The sequence below is a fragment of the Sceloporus occidentalis genome, unplaced genomic scaffold, assembly GCF_023333645.1.
Source record: "Sceloporus occidentalis isolate IW3139 unplaced genomic scaffold, rSceOcc1.0.p SCAF_3, whole genome shotgun sequence".
In the NCBI taxonomy this organism is placed as follows: Eukaryota; Metazoa; Chordata; class Lepidosauria; order Squamata; family Phrynosomatidae; genus Sceloporus; species Sceloporus occidentalis.
This window is the reverse complement of record NW_028316983.1, coordinates 4,476,213-4,496,375: the sequence shown is the minus strand read 5'-3', so window position 1 is coordinate 4,496,375 and position 20,163 is coordinate 4,476,213. Positions and strand designations below refer to the sequence as shown.

Below are 20,163 nucleotides of genomic sequence, written 5' to 3'. Positions count from 1 at the left end.
ACAACCCTGCTCCAAAAGAGACAAAAAAGAAAAACACCAATCCATCTCCTCCCATCCAATCTTCAAACATCTCTACATCAAATGTAGACTTAAAAAGCACTGACTTCCTTTGCCTCCAGATGTGTTCTCCAAATATTCCATTGTAAGTCTTCATCATATTCTTACCAATTATTAATTCTGTCCATCCTACACTCCTATGAAATCTGTAAACTCTTGTTTTTCTTTGATAACTATAAAATCCTGTAACTTATACGCAAATATTTTGATGATTTTCTAAGTAATGTTCATGTGTTATATACATGCTATTTTGTATACGTACACATCAACAATTCTGTTCGTAAGTATCTATATGTAATAAAAATCCACAAAATACAAAAGTTAACAAACAGTTGTCGTTGCCATTGTGCCTTCAAATCGTTTCTGACTTCAAGCAACCTAAGGCAAATCTATCATGGGGGTTTTCTGGCAAGTTTCTTCAGAGGGGGATTGCCATGGCTTTGAGAGCTGGACAATGACTCTTAAGACCAGGGTTTGAATCCCAGCTTGGCCATGTAAACCCACTCTGTGATCTTGGGCAAGTCACATGCTCTCATCCTCAGGTGATGGCCATGGCAAACCCCCTCTGAAGAAACTTGCCAAGAAACCCCCATGATTGGTTTATCTTGGGTTGCCATAAATTGGAAATGACTTAACACAGTAACAACAACAAAACAAACATTTGGATTTGTTTTTAGTATGGAATAGATACAGAACAGGGGAAAGAGCAGTGACTGTCTGCCTGTGTGTCTTCCGCAGGGATGCCGAGATTGAAGACCTCAAGACCCAGTTGTCCAGGATGCAGGAGGACTGGATTGAGGAGGAGTGCCATCGGGTAGAAGCCCAGCTGGCCCTGAAGGAAGCCAGGAAGGAGATCAAGCAGCTCAAGCAGGTCATCGACACGGTCAAGAACAACCTGATCGAGAAAGACAAAGGCCTCCAGAAATACTTTGTGGACATCAACATCCAGAACAAGAAACTGGAGACGCTGTTGCACAGCATGGAGGTTGCCCAGGATGGAACGGTCAAAGAAGAGGGGGCGGCCGAATCAGCAGGTGGCTCTCCGGCCCGATCCCTTACCCGCAGCTCCACTTACACCAAGCTGAGTGACCAAGGTGCCACCGACAGAAATATTGGTGGCTCCCAGACCATCTCGGTGGGGGACGCGGGAGACAGTGGTTTCGCTGCAGCAGACGACTCCTTGAGCCGGACGGACTTGTTGGACCAGAGCAGCCTCCTATCCTCAGGTGTGGACTGTGGCACAGATGAAGCCTCCCTGCAGACCAACTCCACCCTGGGGTCCCGGGTCCCGACCAGCTCCACCTACGAGAAACTGATGGGGTCCCAGCAGAGCGTAGAAGCCGCCGTGCAAGCCAGCTGCATGCAGGAGCAAGCCATACAGACGGACGCTGTGCCTTATGAGCCGGATCTTGACACCATCTTGGAAAAGGTCATGCAATCCCAATCCCAGTCGGCCTGGAGCTGTGAAATTGAGGATGCAACAGAGGCAAATTACTCTGAGGCTCAGGCTCAAGAGCTCCCAGGGACCACAAACGTAGCAGCCAACAACCCCAGTTCAGCTGTTTTCATCAACGCTGGGGAAGAGGGTGAAAATCCCAATGGAGAGCTGGATTCTCCAACAGTCCCCAGATCAACCAACAACCCTGCTGTTCACCAGCCTTCAAGCACAAGCCAGTCGGTGAGCATTGTCTGTGCCCCAGAAGAGGAGGAGACTGAAACTGATCCAGAGGGGCCTTCAGCATCATCCGCGCTGGAACCCAAAACATACTGGAGCCGCCATTTCATTGTGGATCTTTTGGCCGTGGTCGTTCCGGCAGTGCCGACGGTGGCCTGGCTGTGCCGATCCCAGAGGCGGCAGGGGCAACCCATCTACAACATCAGCTCCCTCCTCCGAGGCTGTTGCACGGTGGCTCTGCACTCCATCCGCAAAATCAGCTGCCGTTCCGTAGCCGGCCCCGGGGGCACCTGCTCCCAGCCATGATCTCCATTCCCATCTAGGCCGCCAGTTGTGTCGCACGCACATGAGACGAGTTTATGGGGAGGGGGAGGAAGAGAGCCCAGATTTTGCTGACCATTGATTGTAAATTCCATTCACGCACTTGAAACGTTTGGGTTGTTGATCTTTTTATAAAAAAGATACAGTTGGGTTTTATTTATTCATGGGCAACTTGAGATTTCTGACCGGCTGCATCTTGATTTATGCAAATAACTGGGGAGAGGGAATGACAGTTTCTGAAGCTGCAACAGGGTGATGGCGGATTTTTTTCTAGGCAGCCATAATGGACAAGGGCAACCTTCCGCGCCCTGCTAAAGGATGTCTACTTGGTGGTACAGCTCCTGGGAACTGTCCTGACCTTTCACTTGAGGAGAGGTACAATAATTTTTCCTAAACTGCTGGATGAGCCAATCTCCCTCTCTCATCTTTCCATTGCAGGTGTGCTGTAGACATTTTGAAATAAGCCCCCTGCAAGCTTGGCTCCTTTCTTTCCCTTCATCTACTCTTCTCATCTGCCAACCCTGACTGTGTATCCACATTGCACAATGATACCACTTTAACTACCGTGCTCCATCCTAGAGAAGTCTGGCATTTCTAGTCAGATGAAGTGAGGTATGTAAGATTATCCACTAGATGAATGCAAAGTTGCTTACCAGAATACATAGGATAGCATGAAGCCGTGGAAGTTAAAAAGTAGCATCCAACTCCTAGAACTGTGCCATGTGTGGTTGCATCCTGAGTCTACCTCATCCTCACTCAGCCATCACTCTCTCTGCTCTTGCTCTGTTTTATCACACTTCTTTTCCTTACAGGATGGTCCTCCATATGGTGCTGGACTGTAACTGCCATCAGCCCCAGAGCCACTGTAGTTTATGGGAGTAATGATGATGGAAGCTGCAGTATAGCAACATCTGCAGAGCCAGAAATTTCCCCCTTCCCTACCTTGCAAGGTCAGCTGTTCCGGAACAGCAAGGAGGAAGCCAGGAGCATTGCCTGTTAATGGCAGGATATATCTTCATCCACTGACAGCTTATAATCTATCCATCTGTCCAAGTTTAGTAAGTTATTTGGGTTTTTAAAAAAGTAATTAGTTATAGTTCCAAAAAAATCCCTCAAAAGTACAGAGGCCATTTCTCTTTAACTATAAAAGTTACAAAAAGGAAATTATTCCATGTTGAATTACAGTGGACCCTTGTTAACCCTGGGGTTTGGTTCCAGGATCCACTGTGGATAACAAAATCTGTGGATGCTCAAGTCCCATTAAATGCAATGGCATAACAAAATGATGCCCTGTATACAAAATGACAAAATTAAGGTTTGTGAATTGGAAATTATACTTTCTTTGAATATTTTTAAGCCGTGGATGCTTGAATCTGTGGATAAAATATCCATTGAAAAGGAGGGCTGACTGTACAATAATAATGTAACCAACGATCCTACCTGATCTTGGAACCTAAGCAAGGTTAATTTTGGTTACTCCTTGGATGGGAGACTGTCAAAGAATACCAGGTGCTGTAGGCTAGATTTTAGAGGAAGGAACTGGCAAAACCACCTCTGAGTATTCCTTGCCTAAGAAAAACCTGTGAAATTCATTGGGTCACCATAAGTTAACAGGTGACTTGAAGGCACATATGCATGTGTGCATTCATAGAGAGAGAGAGAGAGTTGTGTTTAACTAGTTAACTTCTAAGCTCTACTATCTATCTATCAATCCATCCATCCATATATCTAGTTATCATTAATGAGACGGTGGTGAACAACTGCTGTTTGGGTTAGCTGATGCCAGGATAGGTGACCCAGTGCTCTGAGGATTGTGTCAATTTCCACAATCCACCAAGCAGTCCTAAAGTGGCAAGGACCACTCCAGCTCCTTAGCCCATATATGCCTACAGTTTCATGCCACATCTTTGTTCCGCAAAGCCTTACACCCATGCATCTCTGACTGTGTCAAGGAGCGGTCTGTTAATGCCGTAGTCATACATGGTACCTCTTTTTTCAAGTTAATATCCCTCCTTTACATCTCACCTGCTGGGTACGTGTCTAAAAATCACCCACGAGCGGCAGATGGATTGTTTTATTTGGCATAGTTACTGAGATATCCAAGGCACTCTTTCTCTCCCACCTTTGGCAACCTGCTTAGTTGACCTTGGGCTTTTCTGGTCTAAGCAGTCTAGCAGCTAAGCTGCCCTTTTTGGAGAACGTCAAATGAACAAGTCACACCACTTTGATTTTGTCCCCTGGGAACAATCCATGCCAGCTTCAGCGTCATTTTGTGGGCAATTGGAAGAGAGTTCATATGCTATAAAATTATTACTAGGCAGATAATTGCTAGGAGAAGCAACATATATAGCCTCTCAGTTGTATAGGAGTCCTGGTGGTGATCTGCCATTATTTTCATTTTATTTTATTAGAATTTAAGACTCAGGCCCACTGCCAAAATCATAGCCTCAGCTGTGAATTTACTTTTCAGAAGGCTTTTCAAAGCTGCATGTTGTAAGCCTCCATGGGTCCCATGCTGGAAGAAAAGTGGTGTGGATATCTATCTATCTATCTATCTATCTATCTATCTATCTATCATCTACCTACCTACCTACCTACCTACCCACCCATCCGTCCATCCAAGTATTTACACTAATGAGCCAGAGCTTGTTAGGGAAGGCTGTGCTGTCTCAGCAACACTCCCTTCCAAATTCCACATCTTCCAGGCCTAAATGTTCAGGTATCCTTGCCTCAAGTGAAACCCTGACTCTTTTAAGTTCCTATAACACAATAACTTCCCTAACTTCTGAGTGTGGCTCTCTGCAGAAAGCAAAATGTAAGCAGGAGAATGCCAAGGATATGCAACCTTTGACTTGGAAAAAAAAATGCCCAGTTTGAGTGTGGACTCACTTTGACTTATATTCTTTACCCGATCTCCAAAGAAGAGGGAGTTGAAGAAAACAAAGAGAGGATTCGGCAGCTCGGCCTCCTTCCCTATTGAAGAGTGTTGTGGAATGTAGTGGATCACGATTGTGGTATGCAAAACAAAATCACCTTTTGACGACCACGGAAATGTCACTTGTCCCTATCCCCCCACCACCACTATCCCCAAACATGTTCATGAGACTTTTTGAACTCTGTGCTCTGCCCCTGGCTCTGCCAACTGGGAAAGAAAAACGGTGTGGTTTTAATGCCACACTCCTTGGACGCTGATCCAGCGAAGAGGCCTTGGCAGAGAATGAGAGAAGCCAGATATATACCTCGGATAGCGCAACCTGCTGTGCCCCCACCCATCCACCCCTGTCCCGGGGGCTGCAGTGAAGAAGTCCTTAAGTTCGTTCTGTCTCGCTTTGCACTATGTTCACTTTTGGCAAACTTGAACCCTACTGGACGAATGTTCTGGCTGAAGCCCTCCTCAGGTGGTTGCACGTTCTATTGGCTAGCGCCCTTTAGTCTTGCTGGCCAGAGAAATTCCCTTTTGGAACTGAAGAGGCAAAGCAGGGCACCTGGACGATGCCATCTCTCCCTGTTCTGCCAGCTGCTTCTTTCACTGGTCCTACAAGCTTTGGAGAAAAACCCAAAGGCTAACAGCTTGAGGCATCCTTTGGTGACTTGAGTTGAAACATGGCAAGGTTTGGTCATTGGGGAGAAAGTGCATGTGAGGAGCAGCAATGAGGAGTAAAATGAGGGCATTGCCCCCCAAATAAAAATTCTGCCCTCCCCATGAAATGTTCCTTCAGCCCCCACATTTCCCGCTTTGCAGTAACTTAAAACTACAGTTGAGCTTTGAGAAATAGATTTTAAGGTATCTGGGGGAAAAAGAGCAAATGGCAAAAAGTGTCCATGGAAAAGTGAACACAGCAAATATGAAAGTCCTGAGTATTGGCGCAGGCTCACTCTTTGCAATGCTAGAAATTTGGGGACTGAAGGAAAATATCATTGCAGGGCAGAATTTTATTTGGGAGGGGACACACACTCATTTTGCTCCCCTCTCCATCTACAATCACATGCCTAGAGATGGCTCCGTCTGATGGATTTCCAACAGTATCATTTCTGCACTGCTAAGAAGGCAGATATATAGTGGGGTTGGTTTCTTTTGTGTGTTTTCACAGGGATTTGAGTTGCAGGAAGTTACTGGCACGAGAGAATGAATCAGGGGAAGACAAAGTGTGCCTTTAGGCCTGCTATGACCCCGAAGGCAGTTTTTGTGCACAAATGCCCTCCAAAATCTTGAGACCATGCTTTTCCTGACCTTAAAAATGGGGGTACATTGCAATTTTTGGAAGCATTCAGGAGCAGTGGCTTCATTAGAGTTTGTGTCCCCAGTGTGGTGCCTCATGCTGTCGACCCCAGGTTGTCTGGCACACATCCCAGAGGCTCCTCTATGCCAGGCAGACCAATGGGGTGAAATGCTACTGCCGCCTGGCAGCCTTTTCCATACTCCAGACCCATAAAGAGCTGTCAGGCAACAGCAGCATCCCACCCCTACCAGTGGCTACTTCCGATGGATGGCAGAGGTGGCCCGGCTGGTGGATGGGATGACCAGGGGGGTCTTGGAACAGATGGCAGTGATTACCCCACCGGCTGTTCATGCCTCTCTGAGGTGTCACCTAGTGTGGTCTACACCCCCCGTACCCCCCTGGTGACATCCCTGTTCAGAAGCACTAATCCACCTTTTGAATGGGTTACTGCCCCTTCTCACCCTATAATGTAAAAAAACACAAACCAGAATTCAGAAAGGGACTTAGTTCTTTCTTAATTGGAAACTGCATTGAGCAGTTTTGCAAAGTCTATCTTCAGCAAGGGGCTGCTGTTAACGTTACTAGGAAAGGGGATTTGGCACAATGAGTGATGTGCATGGGGAGCCGATGCGTATTGGGACTTTTGTCGGTGACTCAATATGAATCCTTGCAATTCACTAAAAGGATTTTTTATTATCATGATTTTGCATTTCTGTTATGCATCTAAGTATGCATAAAGTAACAGAATGTAGTCCGCAGTTGAGAATTCCAGCCATCTCTGTTTTCAAAATTTGAAGTAAAGTGCCAGCCACTTCTGGGATTTTTTGACAGACAGAAAATGGGTCCTGGGATCTGCCCTGGTTATCGACCCCCTCCCCAAACTCAGCTCACTTTTGCCAGTAACTCTCTGTCTTCCTTTCAGGAAGAACACTTTTACTTTGAATGCTGGAGGGGTCAATGTCCAACAAATGTAACACAAATGTAAACTTCCGCAATTGCTTCCAAAGACTGTCCCAGTGGAAGGGGCCATAATCACAGCAGGCTTCATGGTGGGCTTGGATATTGCAAATATCCCTGGAAAATGCAAACCTGTGCAGGATCTGTCTCAAGGAGAGTTGAGTCATTTGCTCTCAGGACTTTGCTCCCCTACATTTCTCCAGTGGGCCAAATGACAAGCATTTGTTTATCCATGAAGAAATGATAGAGACACGTATTGGAGATGGAGGCTAACTATGCCCTGCTGATGGGCAGACAATGAATGAAGCCCACGTTGGCATGGCCTCATGCTGGGTCCTATTTCAGAGCTGAAATGAAATTTTTCAGAGCAACATATTAATAAATTAATGTTTGAGACCTTTCTCATTTCTCCCTAGAAAAAAGGAGCACACTGTGCCGCATCTCCAAATATTTTTTCTCTCCATTTGTTTCATGGTGATTAGTATTTCACCCTCAGAATGCACTAGCATGATGCTAAGTGTCAGCCCTTGGGTCAAAGTAGATGTTTGGCGGAAAGCATAATCCCTCAGATTGACTTGTTTTCCCTCTCACCGTTTTAGCTGATAACCTGCCTCAGCAGTCAGACTTGCAAATTAAGCCTGCATTTAGCTTCTAACAACCACACACAAAATAGAGCATGCTAAATGCAAGGTGCATAGATGATGGAAATCAAGTACTGCGATCGACATTTTTCACTGCTTATATAAATATGTATCATCTAGTATGACCTGTTGTGGAGAATGCAAAATGGTGAGCAGGTTGCCAGCACAAGTTGCTGCAACCACCTCTTGCGGCAACAGGAAAAACAAGACAAAGACCTTTATGAAAAGAAAGGTGCCATCGTGCTGTGACTTCTAATAGTGATTGCCACCCCCAAGAAACTGCGTGAGCCCTTCTCCTGGAGAAGTTATGTGAAATGTCCCCTCCAATATCTCTCCCAAGAAATAGTGTGGAAAAGTGTAAGGCAAAGGACACAAAGTTATCACAAGTAGAGATTTAGGAACTGATTTTGAAATGTATTGAGATTCCACACCAAATGTTTATTAAGTGTCCATAGGACACTGCACCACAACTGATGTGGGCCAGAAACCTGTAGGAGCACCACACTGGTGTCGGTAGTGCAACACAAGGGCACCACAAGCATAAAGGAAGGAAGGCATTGGCAAAATGGGCTGCTCAGAGCTGGCAGGTTTCGTCTGCTTTCCCCATCACTGTTGTGTGATCCTGGAAAATCACTAATGCAGTGCATCAGCAGGATTTACAGGCTGCTGCCACACTTCAGAATTAATCCAGTTTGACACCACTTTAATTGCCATGGCTCCATCCTATGGAATCCTGGGGTTTGTAGTTTGTTGTGGCACCAGATCACTCTGACAGAGGAGGCTAAATATCTCACAAAACTACAAATCCCAGAATCCCATACCATGGAACCATGACAGCTGAAGCAGTGTCAAACTGCATTAATTTTGTAGTGTGGAGGCAGCCATAGACTGACATCCTGTTCAGTCAATGGTTGGATGGGGAATTAACATATAAATTGGATCCAGCAGGTCTACACTAGTCAGTACTAAAAGTGAATTTAAGCCTTGTTTTGTTACGGGCATTTTTGGTAGTCCATACATCCCTTTGACAGGGCAAAGCTGCCCATCCCTAATGTAAGAGAAATGCACTGGCAAGACATCCACAGGGGGATCCTTTCCTCTTTCCCACAATCACCGCAGCCCATCCACTGGCACCCAGTCTCTCTCTCTGGGCCCAATGCACCCAAATGCCACCAAAAGACAGCAAGGGAATGAAGGCTGCATCTGCACTACACAAATAATGCAGCTGGACACAGCTATAACTGCCGTGGCGCAATGCTGTGGCATTTACCCATCTCTGTCAGAGAGCTCCGACGCCACAATGAACTACAAATCCTAGGATTCCATAGCATTGAGCCATAGCAGTTAAAGTGGTGTCAAACTCAATTAATTCTGCAGTGCAGATGCAGCTAAAAGTGCTGTATCATTGCCGTCCCACAATCCTTCCTCCTTGCATGACTGGGAGAGCAGGTGAAAAGTTAAGTAACTTGGGAGAAAGAGCCCTAGCAGCCAGCCCAGGTTGGCTCCTGTGGTCACCAGTGGTAGTCACTACATGGGTGGGGTGAGGCCATGGGAAAGGATTGACCAGTCATACCCTTAAACATTTCAAAGCCACTTTGAGAGTTGGATCTTAACTTGCCTTAAGACCCAACTGCATGCAGCACAATGCCAGGTAACACACAGCACACACACCCCTTGTCATACAGCTTTGTGCCAGTTTCACAATTTGCACTCATCCACACACACACAGCCTTCAGCTTGCATGACAGAGAGGCCAGTTTGTGCAAGGAGGAACCTCATGCATTCACAGCACATTTGGAAAACCTCTGCTTGTTTCACTTTGGACACAAAATTATAGCAGTGGTGAACCGGCTACACAAATCATTCTCACAAGCACAGAAAGGAGAGTGGTTTTGTGGGACACTGAGTCGCAAACCCTCCTAAAGAGCAAAATCCATGGTCACACCAGAAGTAAAGAATCCACATTGCTGGTTAGGTCACTACAATATTGTGTTGCGCTCCAAATTGGAAGCATCCAGAGGCAAAAGTACTCAAGGGGATGTGCAAATATCAGTTTGTCTGTCCAAGGGCAAAATAGCTCATGCAGATGGAGAAGGGGAGAAAAAGACGGTCTGAAGAAGAATAGGTTCTCAAGAGAGAATTTCCTCCATTCTTTTTGGGGGGCTATTTGTAACAGTTTCTTGGATCAGCCCCTCCAAAAGGTTTTTAAAAACTAGGGTGCCAGAAACCCCAAGGGAATAGTCTGGGCAACAGAAGTGTCATTTGGATAGTTCTCAAAACCCTGAGGACTCCAGCAACTAAAAGGCCACCACCTCCTGACACACTTGTCCCACGTGGAGGAGCTCAGCCAAGGAGAGGAAAAGGGGTCGGCTTTTTTCCTGATTGTTTTAGCCAGAAAGATGGTGGTGGTTGTGCCTATCTGTTTGAACTTGTGAAGTGCAGTGTTTGGGTAGTGAAAGAGTGAGGATTTTGGTGGAGAAAGTGGCAAGTCATGTAGGAACACAAGGAAGATCAGCCTCTTGTGCAATGTAATTGTGGATCTGTGTACACGTCCGTTAGACTATCCAAAGCTCTGCCGAGAAATAAATGTATGACTATATTTGAAAGGAAGAAGAAGAAAAAAGAATCTATATATTTTTAAATACGGAACTTAGAAGCTGTATAATCTTCTTGAGATTTAATTTCCACTGTCCTGTAAACTTTGTCTGTTCGGTGGCTGTAATAAAAATGTCTGTTTGGGTCTCTGAAGGTGTCTGCTTTCTGTGGTCTAGCACCAGGAGGTGGTCAGGGCTTGTTGTTGTGTTATTTGCTGATGACAACAACAACAACAACAGACTGTTGTTGTTGCTGTTGTTGTTTAGCAAGTAAAAAGAACTGCTTTACAATGGTCTCCCAAGCTATGATGATGGAAAAGCAACAACGTATTATCTGGACACTTTACTAGCCTTGGGCAATAAGCTCCTAACTAATTAAAATCAATTCAGTTAGAAACTAAGTTAGACATTTTCTAATAAAAGGGGGAGCGTAATTATTGTTTTGTTTATTTTTAATTACAAATGTTTTCAACCTGATTGCCTTCCATTGGAATTTCATCATTAACTTACATCCAGAATTCAATTATCTGTAAAGTTATTGATTAAAGAAGTTTTCCATTTCCCAGCTGATCCTTTCTCCAAAGCACTGGATTTTTTAAAAAGTGGCCACTTCCTTTTTGATGGTCTCCCAGGGTTGGTGAATTATACTGTTTAGGTCACAAAAGTAAAACCACTTACTTACTTATTATTTATTTACTTCATTTCCTTACTCAAAACTAATAGCAGTGGGATGTATTGCATGATGGGTTTTTAAGCCAACAGTCACAATAATTCAGAGACATAGGCACGTTAATCTGGAATATCAGTCTATACCTTTGAGACTAACTGTGGAAAAGAAGTTATAGAAGTTATATATTAGCTATATATGGGTTAATAAACTAGTTTGGTCTATTTCCTCAGATGCATGGAGTCACAATAAGTGATCCCCTTCAATCACTCTGTTTATATATAACAACTGGAACTAGACTCTTCTTTAATATCTAAAAAATCTGGAGGTGCTCAGAAAATTGTAGAAACACTTGAGATCCATGTGAACAAAAATATTTTTAAAAAAACAAAATTAGGGAATAAAATTACAGCTTTGTTCTGGTAAGTATTTTAGTAAAAGCATTTAATTTAGATTTAAAAGGAGACCCTGAACACAGAGCCGTGTTGTATCTATCGGCTTGAAACCCAGCACTGGACCCCAAGGATTCTAGTCCCTGTGTCCCACGAAAAAGGAGAAAGGAGTAAACAACGCAAGATTTAGGAAGGATTGTTTGTCTATGTGAAAAGGCAACAGAAGGTAAGCTGAGTTGCAACAGATAAACTGCAGTTCTTTTCTTATTGATTCATTACCTTCAAATCCCACCTTTTCTTCCAATAGGTTCGTGGTGGCCCACTTGGTTCTCCTCCTCCCCACTTTTTACTCACAACAACCCTGTGAGGTAGGTGCAGCTGAGAGACAGAGAACGTGGGCCTGGGCCCAAGGTGGCCCAGTGAGTTCCATGGCTTGGTGGAGACTTGAAATGAATCCTCCAAGTCCTAGTGCCACACTGTAACCACTACACCACACTGTCAATGTTTGTCACTTTCTCAAGCAGGAGGGATAGCCCCATTTGTGAGATTAATTGAACTTCCCCTAGAAGCCATAACATAGTAGTTCCACAGAACCACAAGATTCAAACATGGGTCAATTGCCAGTCTCTAGAAACCCCATTGCCCTCAAGGAATTGGCCGGTTTTTAAGGAGTGGCTTTGCCTTTCTTCACCCCCCAATAGTCCCAAATGGGGAGAGAGAACAGTTTCAAGAGTCCTTCTGGTGGAGTCCATCATGCCAGAAAAGAGAGGAGATGGAAGGAGGAAAGGTCTTCTGCCATTTTAAGCATCAGGGACTGAATGATCCATGGAAGATTTTATTAACCCACTCGAAAGCCTTAGGAGACAAGAGAAATGAAATTAGCCAGGTTTTTACAAGTGTCCAACAAACTGAGTTATAACATTGCTCCAAAATCACTCAAAAAAGCACATAACAGCAGCACTTTGAATCATTCAAACTAGCAATAAACTTGAGAGCTAAAAGGAAGTACAGCCAGCCCTCCATATCTACATCCACGGCTTGAAAGTGTTTTTAAAACTATATAAATTCATAAAAGCAAGTCTTGATTTTGCCATTTTATATAAGGGACATCATTTGAATATGTCATTGTACTTAATGAGACTTGAACATCCACAAATGTTGGTATCCATGGATGGTCCTGGAACCAAACCCCAGCAGATACAAAGGGCCCACTGTATATTTTTGCACAATGGATTCTGGCTGTTACCTAATACCATCCATTCTGACCAAAAGGATCCTCCAGTTTCAGATGCAGTATATCACTAAAAAACTAGCTTCTCAGGGGCATACAGGAAAGATGAGTGAAGTTTTTGTTCGTTGCCTGTGGATTCTCTAGATGTTATCTGGCTTACCTCTGTTGGAAAATGGAATCAGAGCCCTTGGTCTGATTTGCTAGGGCTCTTCTGAAGTTGTCATTATTATATTTCAAAGGAGACTAACCTGAGGGATAGTGACATGGCTACTTTGGACCCCTGTCCTCAACCACTCTGCAGTTGATGCCCTTGTGAATGAGACCCCTCCAAGACTTCCTATCCTCAACAGGAGCCCTGGTGGATCCGTGGCTAAAGGCCTGTCCTGCGGCCACTCACTCAAAACCATAAGGTTGCAAGTTCAAGACCAGCAAAAGAGCTCAAGCTCAACTTAGGCTTGTATCCTTCTGAGGAGGTCGCTAAAATGAGTACCCAGATTGTTGGGGGCAATTGGCCTACACTTTGTAAACTGCTTAGACACTGTTAGTTCAGTATGAAGCGGTATATAAATGAAGCTGTTTTTTATAGCCCTTCTCAGATCTTGCAGACTCAGGGCCTTGGCTTCCTTGATTGAATCTATCCACCTAGTATGTGTTCTCTTCCTGTCTTTCTACCTTCTTCTCTTTCTACCCTCTACCTTTCCTAACATTATTGTCTTTTCTAGTTATGCCTTGTCTTGCTGTGGCCAAAGTAGGACAGCCTTAGTTTAGTCATCTTTTGGCTTAGTTCTAAACAGCTTGGAGCCAGGCTATCTGAAAGACCACTGCTTCTCATACAAGTCTGCCTGGGACTTTAGATGTCCAAGAGAGGTCCATTTGTGTGTCCCACTATCCTGGGAGACATAGCTGGTGAGTACATGAGGTACCTTCTTGGTAGCGCCCCTTGACTGTGAAACTCCCTCCTAAGAGAAGTCAGGCTGGCTCCATTCCTGGTAAACCTCTTGTGAGAAGCTCATACTATATACTTTCATGTGGTCTTTAGTTGGTTTTAAAATAGGTTTTAACCTGTATACTCTTCTCTTTTGTAAGTGAGTGAGCATGTGTGCATATGCACATCACCTGGAAAGCCCCAGACAGATGAATCAATAAATACATACATTATGAGCTCCTAGCCAAAATGAGATAAGAATTAGGTCCTTCCTGATATGCTCACGCATCCATTCTGCTAGCCCAGCTTCTCCTGGACACTTACTTTTTGATCATATGCTCATAGATCACCGCAGGGACTATGGTAAGCGTGATGATGTTCCCCGCATTCAGCAAGACATCGCTGATCTCCTTGTCCTTGAAGAAGAAGAAGAGGTTCATAAATACTGTATAAATAGTTGTTTTTCTTTTCTTTTTTCTTTTTGTGGGGGTTTCAAGCTAAGTGGCCATGTTCTGGAAGAGTTTATTAGCAACTTTTTGCCAGCATCAGTGGCTGGCATCTTCAAAGAAAGATGGCAGCTGCAAATGCTGGCAAAAACATCAGGAATAAACTCTTCCAGAACATGGTTACTTAGCCCAAAAACCCCACAATGAACTATGGATTCTGGCGGTGAAAGACTTCAACTTCATATTATATGTATATATTTGACCTCCTGTATAAGCGAGGGGCATATTTGGGGGCCAAAATTATGAATTTTGATATGGATAAAGTGTGAATAAAATTTAGGAGTATGTAATAAAAGATTTACAAGATCAAGCAAAGGAAAACAGAGTCACAAAAGTTACAAAACTCTGGCAGGCATCATAACTGTGTTCACTTAAAGGCTGGAGAGTAGAGACAGGGCATCAATGCTTCCAGGACAGATTACACTCTTGCCCTTCACCAGGGGATGGTTCCTATTTATAAGAATTAAAGTACCGTGCTTACATTGACCCATGGATAAATCGATGCAGTTTTTTACTACAATTTCTAGCATATATACAATAAATTATATATGGTCATAAATAGGTTATTTGCCTAGCTGAGACATCTTGCAGAAATGTGCCCACCACCCATTCCAAAAAGAGAGAGAGCTTTCTCAAGCACATAGCTCTGCGCCATTATAATGAATTTGCTGCCAAGTCCTCTTCTTGTGTGGCAGAACCATGAGCAAAGTCAGAAGGATGCTTATTTGAAGACAGATACTGCAAATAGAATTGCCAGTCCATGGCCGTCCCAGCCCCTGCTTTCTGAGGCTGAAATCTCAGCCCTAGGGAAAACCCCTTGTTATGTCAGAGGGGGCAAGCCCCGGTGATGCCATAGGGGTGATGTCACAAGGGGCTCTCCCTGAGGAGCTCATAAAGCAGAATGGATTAAGCATCAACCACAGGGGCACAGAGTATACATCCAAATAAAAACACAAAGACCTTGTCAGGGCTTGGCTATATGGGCCATATAAATGATCTCCCCAAGTTTTCACAGTGAGCTGTCCAAATAACATATGGGATGACTGGGGCCAAATCTGGACCTTTTCATGATCTCAGGGCTTTCATCCAGGAAGGGGGGGGGGGTGATGGGCATTTATCCCAGTTTTTATTGGGAAATTTGGATATTCACACATGTGTGTGGCAGTGGCGTCACTGGGGAGGGGGTTCTGGGGGTGTGGACCGCACCAGGTGACATCCTAAAAGGGGTGACAGCACTGCTCCTCAAACACCTACATTTTGGCAAAAACAGGCTGTGGCATTCATCTGCTTCCCTTTAAAATGTTTTAAGAGATGGTGGAAGTGGGGGGGGGGAGCTCAGTGGGAGGAGAAAGGAGTGGCCCCAAAATGTTTTAAATTTCAAATTTCAAAATTTTAATTTTTTTAAAAAAGAATTTTTTGAAATTTTTATTCTTTTAAAAAAAATTGACATCACATTTTAACCAAATCTTCACCGCGTATGTGTAAATACATTTAGGTTGTGCACATGATATTGTAATTTGAAGGTATAATTTTAATTTTGCTAGTTGATTATGTCAGAACTATTAGCATTACATTCAGTGGTATACTGAAATTATGATTTATGAGTAACATTAGTAAAGCATTACTAAGGATTCTATATGCTGCAAAATGGGAGGAGTTCAATGGAGGGGGGCCAACACCATGAGTTACTGCACTGGGTGACACCAAGCATAGTGACACCACTGGAGTGTGGACTGTGCTTCATAGCATGCTTTGCTCTCCCCACCCATGCCCAAACATAGGCCTTTAAAAATGTTTAAAGTGGTGGCATCCCAGAAAAGCAATCCCATTTGCTATTGGTTATCACACACAGTAGAACAAGGGGTTAAAAGCACATTAAAGTGGGTCCAAGGTGGATTTGGCTATCAAAAGGAGACAAACACAACTTCATTGCCTGCTTAGAAATACCTTCTCTGAGCATGTTCCAAAGTGTCATTTCCACAAGTGCACACACACACACATGCTCTGGGGAGGGGAGGGGATACCAGGGGCATCGTCTTTGCCACAGAAGCCCCAAAGGTGTTTCAGAGAAAGGCAGAATGAGGATGCCCTTTGCAAACTCCTAAAACCACACACACACACACACACACACACACACACACACACACACACGAGAGAGAGAGAGAGAGAGAGAGAGGAGGGGGCTGGGTCTATAAACCTGCCTGATTCCATGTCCTCCTTTTCCAAGGCATGTCCTCTATTTCTCTCTCCTGACTCCAGGAGGCCTTCCAAAATGCCCTCTCTCTCCCTTTGCAAACTCTAAAACCAGACACACACACACACACACAAGAGAGAGTAAAGAGAGGACTGGGTCCATAAGCCTGATTCCATGCCCTCCTTTTCCAAGACGTGTCCCCCATTTCTCCCTCCTGCCCAGGAGGACTTCCAAGGCATCCTCCCTCTGCCTTCTCCCAGCAGATGTGCCCTTCATTAGAGGAGGAAAAGCAGCTAGGTAGCCTAAAGCAGGGAATGTGTGTGTGCATCCCTTCAAGGGACCAGAGCATTCTCCCTCTTTGGCACAGCAAGGCACCCTAGGAAACAAAGTCATCTGGAGCCTTGGTTTTTCACATGGCAGCCATTACATGAGAAGAGTCAATTCACAAGCAAAATGGAAACGTAAATCCGGTAGTTTTGCAAATTTACTTATTTCCTGATTGACCTCACATTCTCCCTGCAATCTCCTCTGACTGCATGCAGCGTCATGTGAAAAGCAGCTGTGAATTTATCCCTAAGCCCTGGATGACCCTGCATTGGCCACACTTTAAACTTCCAATTTTGCCCCATGTGATAACGTCCATGGATTTGTCCATGCAACTGAGTACTTCCCAGATATTTTGGACTTCAGCTCCCATCAGCCACCTCAGCTATAATGCAAATGATTAGGAACGCTGGGGCTTGTAGTGCAAAACAACTAGAAGGCATTAGGTTTGGTGGAAAGAAGAAGGCTGCTTTCCTGTGTCACTCTATGTATGCTCACCTTCATGCCAATGACATTCTGCCCATTCACTTCACAGATGTAGTGGTTGATGAGGAGTCCATTGCGAGCGGCAGAGCTGCCCTTGACCAGGGAGTTAATCTGCCCTTTCTTGACAACAAAGCCCACATGGCCGGTGCTGTCTTTGTGCATGGTCACCGTCCGCTGGAAGGGTCTGCCAAGAAAAGAAAGGAAATAAGGAAATAGGTCCAGTTCAGGTTCAGTCATTTCTTTCTTTGCAAAGCATAATGCCATAGCCTTTGCAACAAAGCCTGGGACAGCTGCTGTTATCTTTATTTATATTGTTCATAGATTATTTCAATTGTTTTGAATTGTCTGAATTTTTTAAATGTTTTTATCTGAGAGCCACCTTCAGTCCCTCCTGGGAGAAATGCAGCATACCAATGAAATAAATAAATACATAAATAAATTATAGTCCATCTCTCTCCCAAAACCCAGTTTTAAAAGCAGTTTGTACACTGAAATAAATACAATACAATGGAGCCAGCGTGGCCCGGTGATTTGAGTGCAACACTGGAGAGCAGGGTTCATTTCCCAGCTTGACCATGAAACCCACTGGGTGACCTTGGGCAAGTCACACTCTCTCAGCCTTAAAGGAAGGCAATGGCAATCCTCCTATGGACAAAGCTTGCCAAGAAAACCCCACGATAGTGTCACCATAAGTTGGAAATGATTTGAAGGCATACAACAATTTTAAATATAGAAGATCAACATTAAAATAGAATTAAAGTACTGACAGCACTAAAACCAATTTGAATACCGTGAGAACAGGAATCCTGTGTCCAGTTCTGGGCATCACAATTTAAGAAGGATGTGGACAAGATGGAAGGTATCTAAAGAAGGGGTGATCAAAATGGTGACAGGTCTGGAAACCATGCCTTATGAGGAAAGACTTAGGGAACTGAGGATGTTTAGCCTGGAGAAGAGACAATTAAGAGGTGATATGATAGCCCTGTATAAGTTGAAGGGGTGTCATACTGAGGATGGAGCAAGCTTGTTTTCTGCTGCTCCAGAGAGTAGGACAAGGAGCAATGGATGCAAGCTGCAGGAAAAGAGATTCCACCTCAACATTAGGAATAACTTCCTGACAGTAAGGGCTGTTTGGCAGTGGAACAAACTCCCTCAGAGAGCGGTGGAGTCTCCTCCTTTGCAGGTTTTTAAGCAGAGGCTGGATGATCATCTGTGAAGGGTGCTTTGATTTTGTCTTTCTGCATGGCATGGGGGTTGGACTGGGTGGCTCTAGTGGTCTCTTTCAACTCTATGATTCTAATCTATAATTGTTGATAGATTCACTGCAGTCTGACTTTGTTTGGCCACATGTGTCTTGGTTTTGGTCTCTGAAATGTGGGAGAGTATTCTAATATAGTCAATGTGCAAGAATGCTAGGAGTTGCAGTCTACAACTAATCTGGAGGGCTGCCAAGTTCCCACTGCAGGATATAACAGGGACAGGATTCTTCATATTAGGTTCTGGGGCCATTTAGGTGAGCAATGCAGAATAGTTCCCATTCCTGTGTCCTCACCTGTCACGAACCACCATGACAATCTTCTCTGGGGAGGCCTTCTTCAGTGCGCGCTTGGCCTTGTCTGTGTTCCATCCGGCGCAATCCTTCCCATCAATCTGTAGGATCTGATCCCCAAAACGCAGCCCCACCAGGGACGCTGGAGAGTTGGCCTTGACCAGCTGCACAAACAAGCCCTGCAAGAAAAGGACACCAGCTTGTCAAAAAACAATCTCTCAATGGCATCACATTAAAGCATTGAGACACGCTGCAAAGAAATTTTCTTGACATATTGAGACACCCCATTGAATGAATGATCTCAGAGGTAGGCTGCATCTACAGTGCAGCATTAATGCAGTTTAGTGCAGGAGAGAACTACTATAATAATGCAGAGAAAGAAGATGACAACAAAAAGGGAGAACTCTCCCACAAGAGCCAAGAAATCAAAGGGAAATTTAAAACAAGAGTGGGGATGCGATCGACTAGAAGGGAACCCATTATATGATCAAGTAGAAATGAAAAGACTATGGAAACAATACATAGAAGAAGTAAATAAAAGAGGGGAAAAGGTTGATAGATTCATTCAAGGAAGAACCATATGAAGATAAACTACGATTTTAGAAAGTGAAGCGGAAACTACAGTGAGAGCACGAAGGAGAAATAAGAGGGTGCCCCAGAAGGCAGGACCGTCAGGTCTAATAGTTTTAAGTTATAGAAGAGTAGGTTGTGACTGAATATGAGAAAGAACGTCTTGATGGTAAGAACAGTTTGACAATGGAACCAATTCCTTAGAGAGCTAATGGTGTCTCCTTCTCGATATTTTCAGAAAGAGGTTGGACAGCTACTTTCTCTAGAGATGTTTTAGCTGGAGATCCTGCACTTAGTGGGGGGGGGGGGGGGCTGGACTCAATGGCCCATGAGGCCCCTTCCAACTTTGTATGATTCCTCTATCATCTGTTGTTCAATGATCATCAGAGTTCGCTGCTTTAGGTACATCTATTTTACAGAATTCAACTTCAGAAAAACATATTTTGTAAGCCCCTTTGAGTCCCCATTTTGGGAGAAGGCAGGGTATAAATGAGATAAACATATAACCTTTTTGGAGACATGGTTAGCTCAAGTTCATATCTTATGTTCTCCCCCCGCTTTTCTTTCTTTTGCCTCTCCTCCAGTCTCTTCCAAAAGGCAAAGCAAGACCCACTGAAATCTACTAGGCTAGAGGTACAACAACACTGACTTCCTAGCGTGCAAATCCACAAGGATGGAGTGAGAATTTCTCCCAGGCTGTAGAGTCATCTGACTTTTACTGGATCCTCAAAACACAATGCATCTGTTTCCGCCAGCGTGTCATGCTAACTTTTGGGAACAAACAAAAAATCTGAAACCTTTCAGCTTTGATGGAACATTTCTTTTGAGACAGACATTTTTGAGTCATGAAATCA

The 20,163-nt window shown here is 44.2% G+C and overlaps 2 protein-coding genes across 6 annotated transcripts in view; one reads left to right on the top strand and one right to left on the bottom strand.

Moving 5' to 3' along the window:
* SNPH (syntaphilin) overlaps positions 1 to 4,623 on the top strand; it is a 63,599-nt gene extending 58,976 nt beyond the window's left edge. For all 4 annotated transcript variants that reach the window (XM_089513505.1, XM_089513504.1, XM_089513502.1 and 1 more), the window contains one exon: positions 796 to 4,623. In XM_089513505.1, the coding sequence (XP_089369631.1) occupies positions 796 to 2,038 (1,243 nt within the window). In that variant the 3' untranslated portion in view covers positions 2,039 to 4,623. The remainder of the gene's footprint in view (positions 1 to 795) is intronic.
* A 6,270-nt stretch (positions 4,624 to 10,893) lies between these two features.
* The window catches only part of SDCBP2 (syndecan binding protein 2), a 30,732-nt gene continuing 21,462 nt past the window's right edge, over positions 10,894 to 20,163 (bottom strand). For both annotated transcript variants that reach the window (XM_089518442.1, XM_089518441.1), the window contains 4 exons: positions 18,743 to 18,918; positions 17,203 to 17,374; positions 14,005 to 14,096; positions 10,894 to 12,379 (listed from right to left, as the gene is read on the bottom strand). In XM_089518442.1, coding sequence (XP_089374568.1) covers positions 12,325 to 12,379; positions 14,005 to 14,096; positions 17,203 to 17,374; positions 18,743 to 18,918 — 495 coding nt within the window. In that variant the 3' untranslated portion in view covers positions 10,894 to 12,324. The remainder of the gene's footprint in view (positions 12,380 to 14,004; positions 14,097 to 17,202; positions 17,375 to 18,742; positions 18,919 to 20,163) is intronic.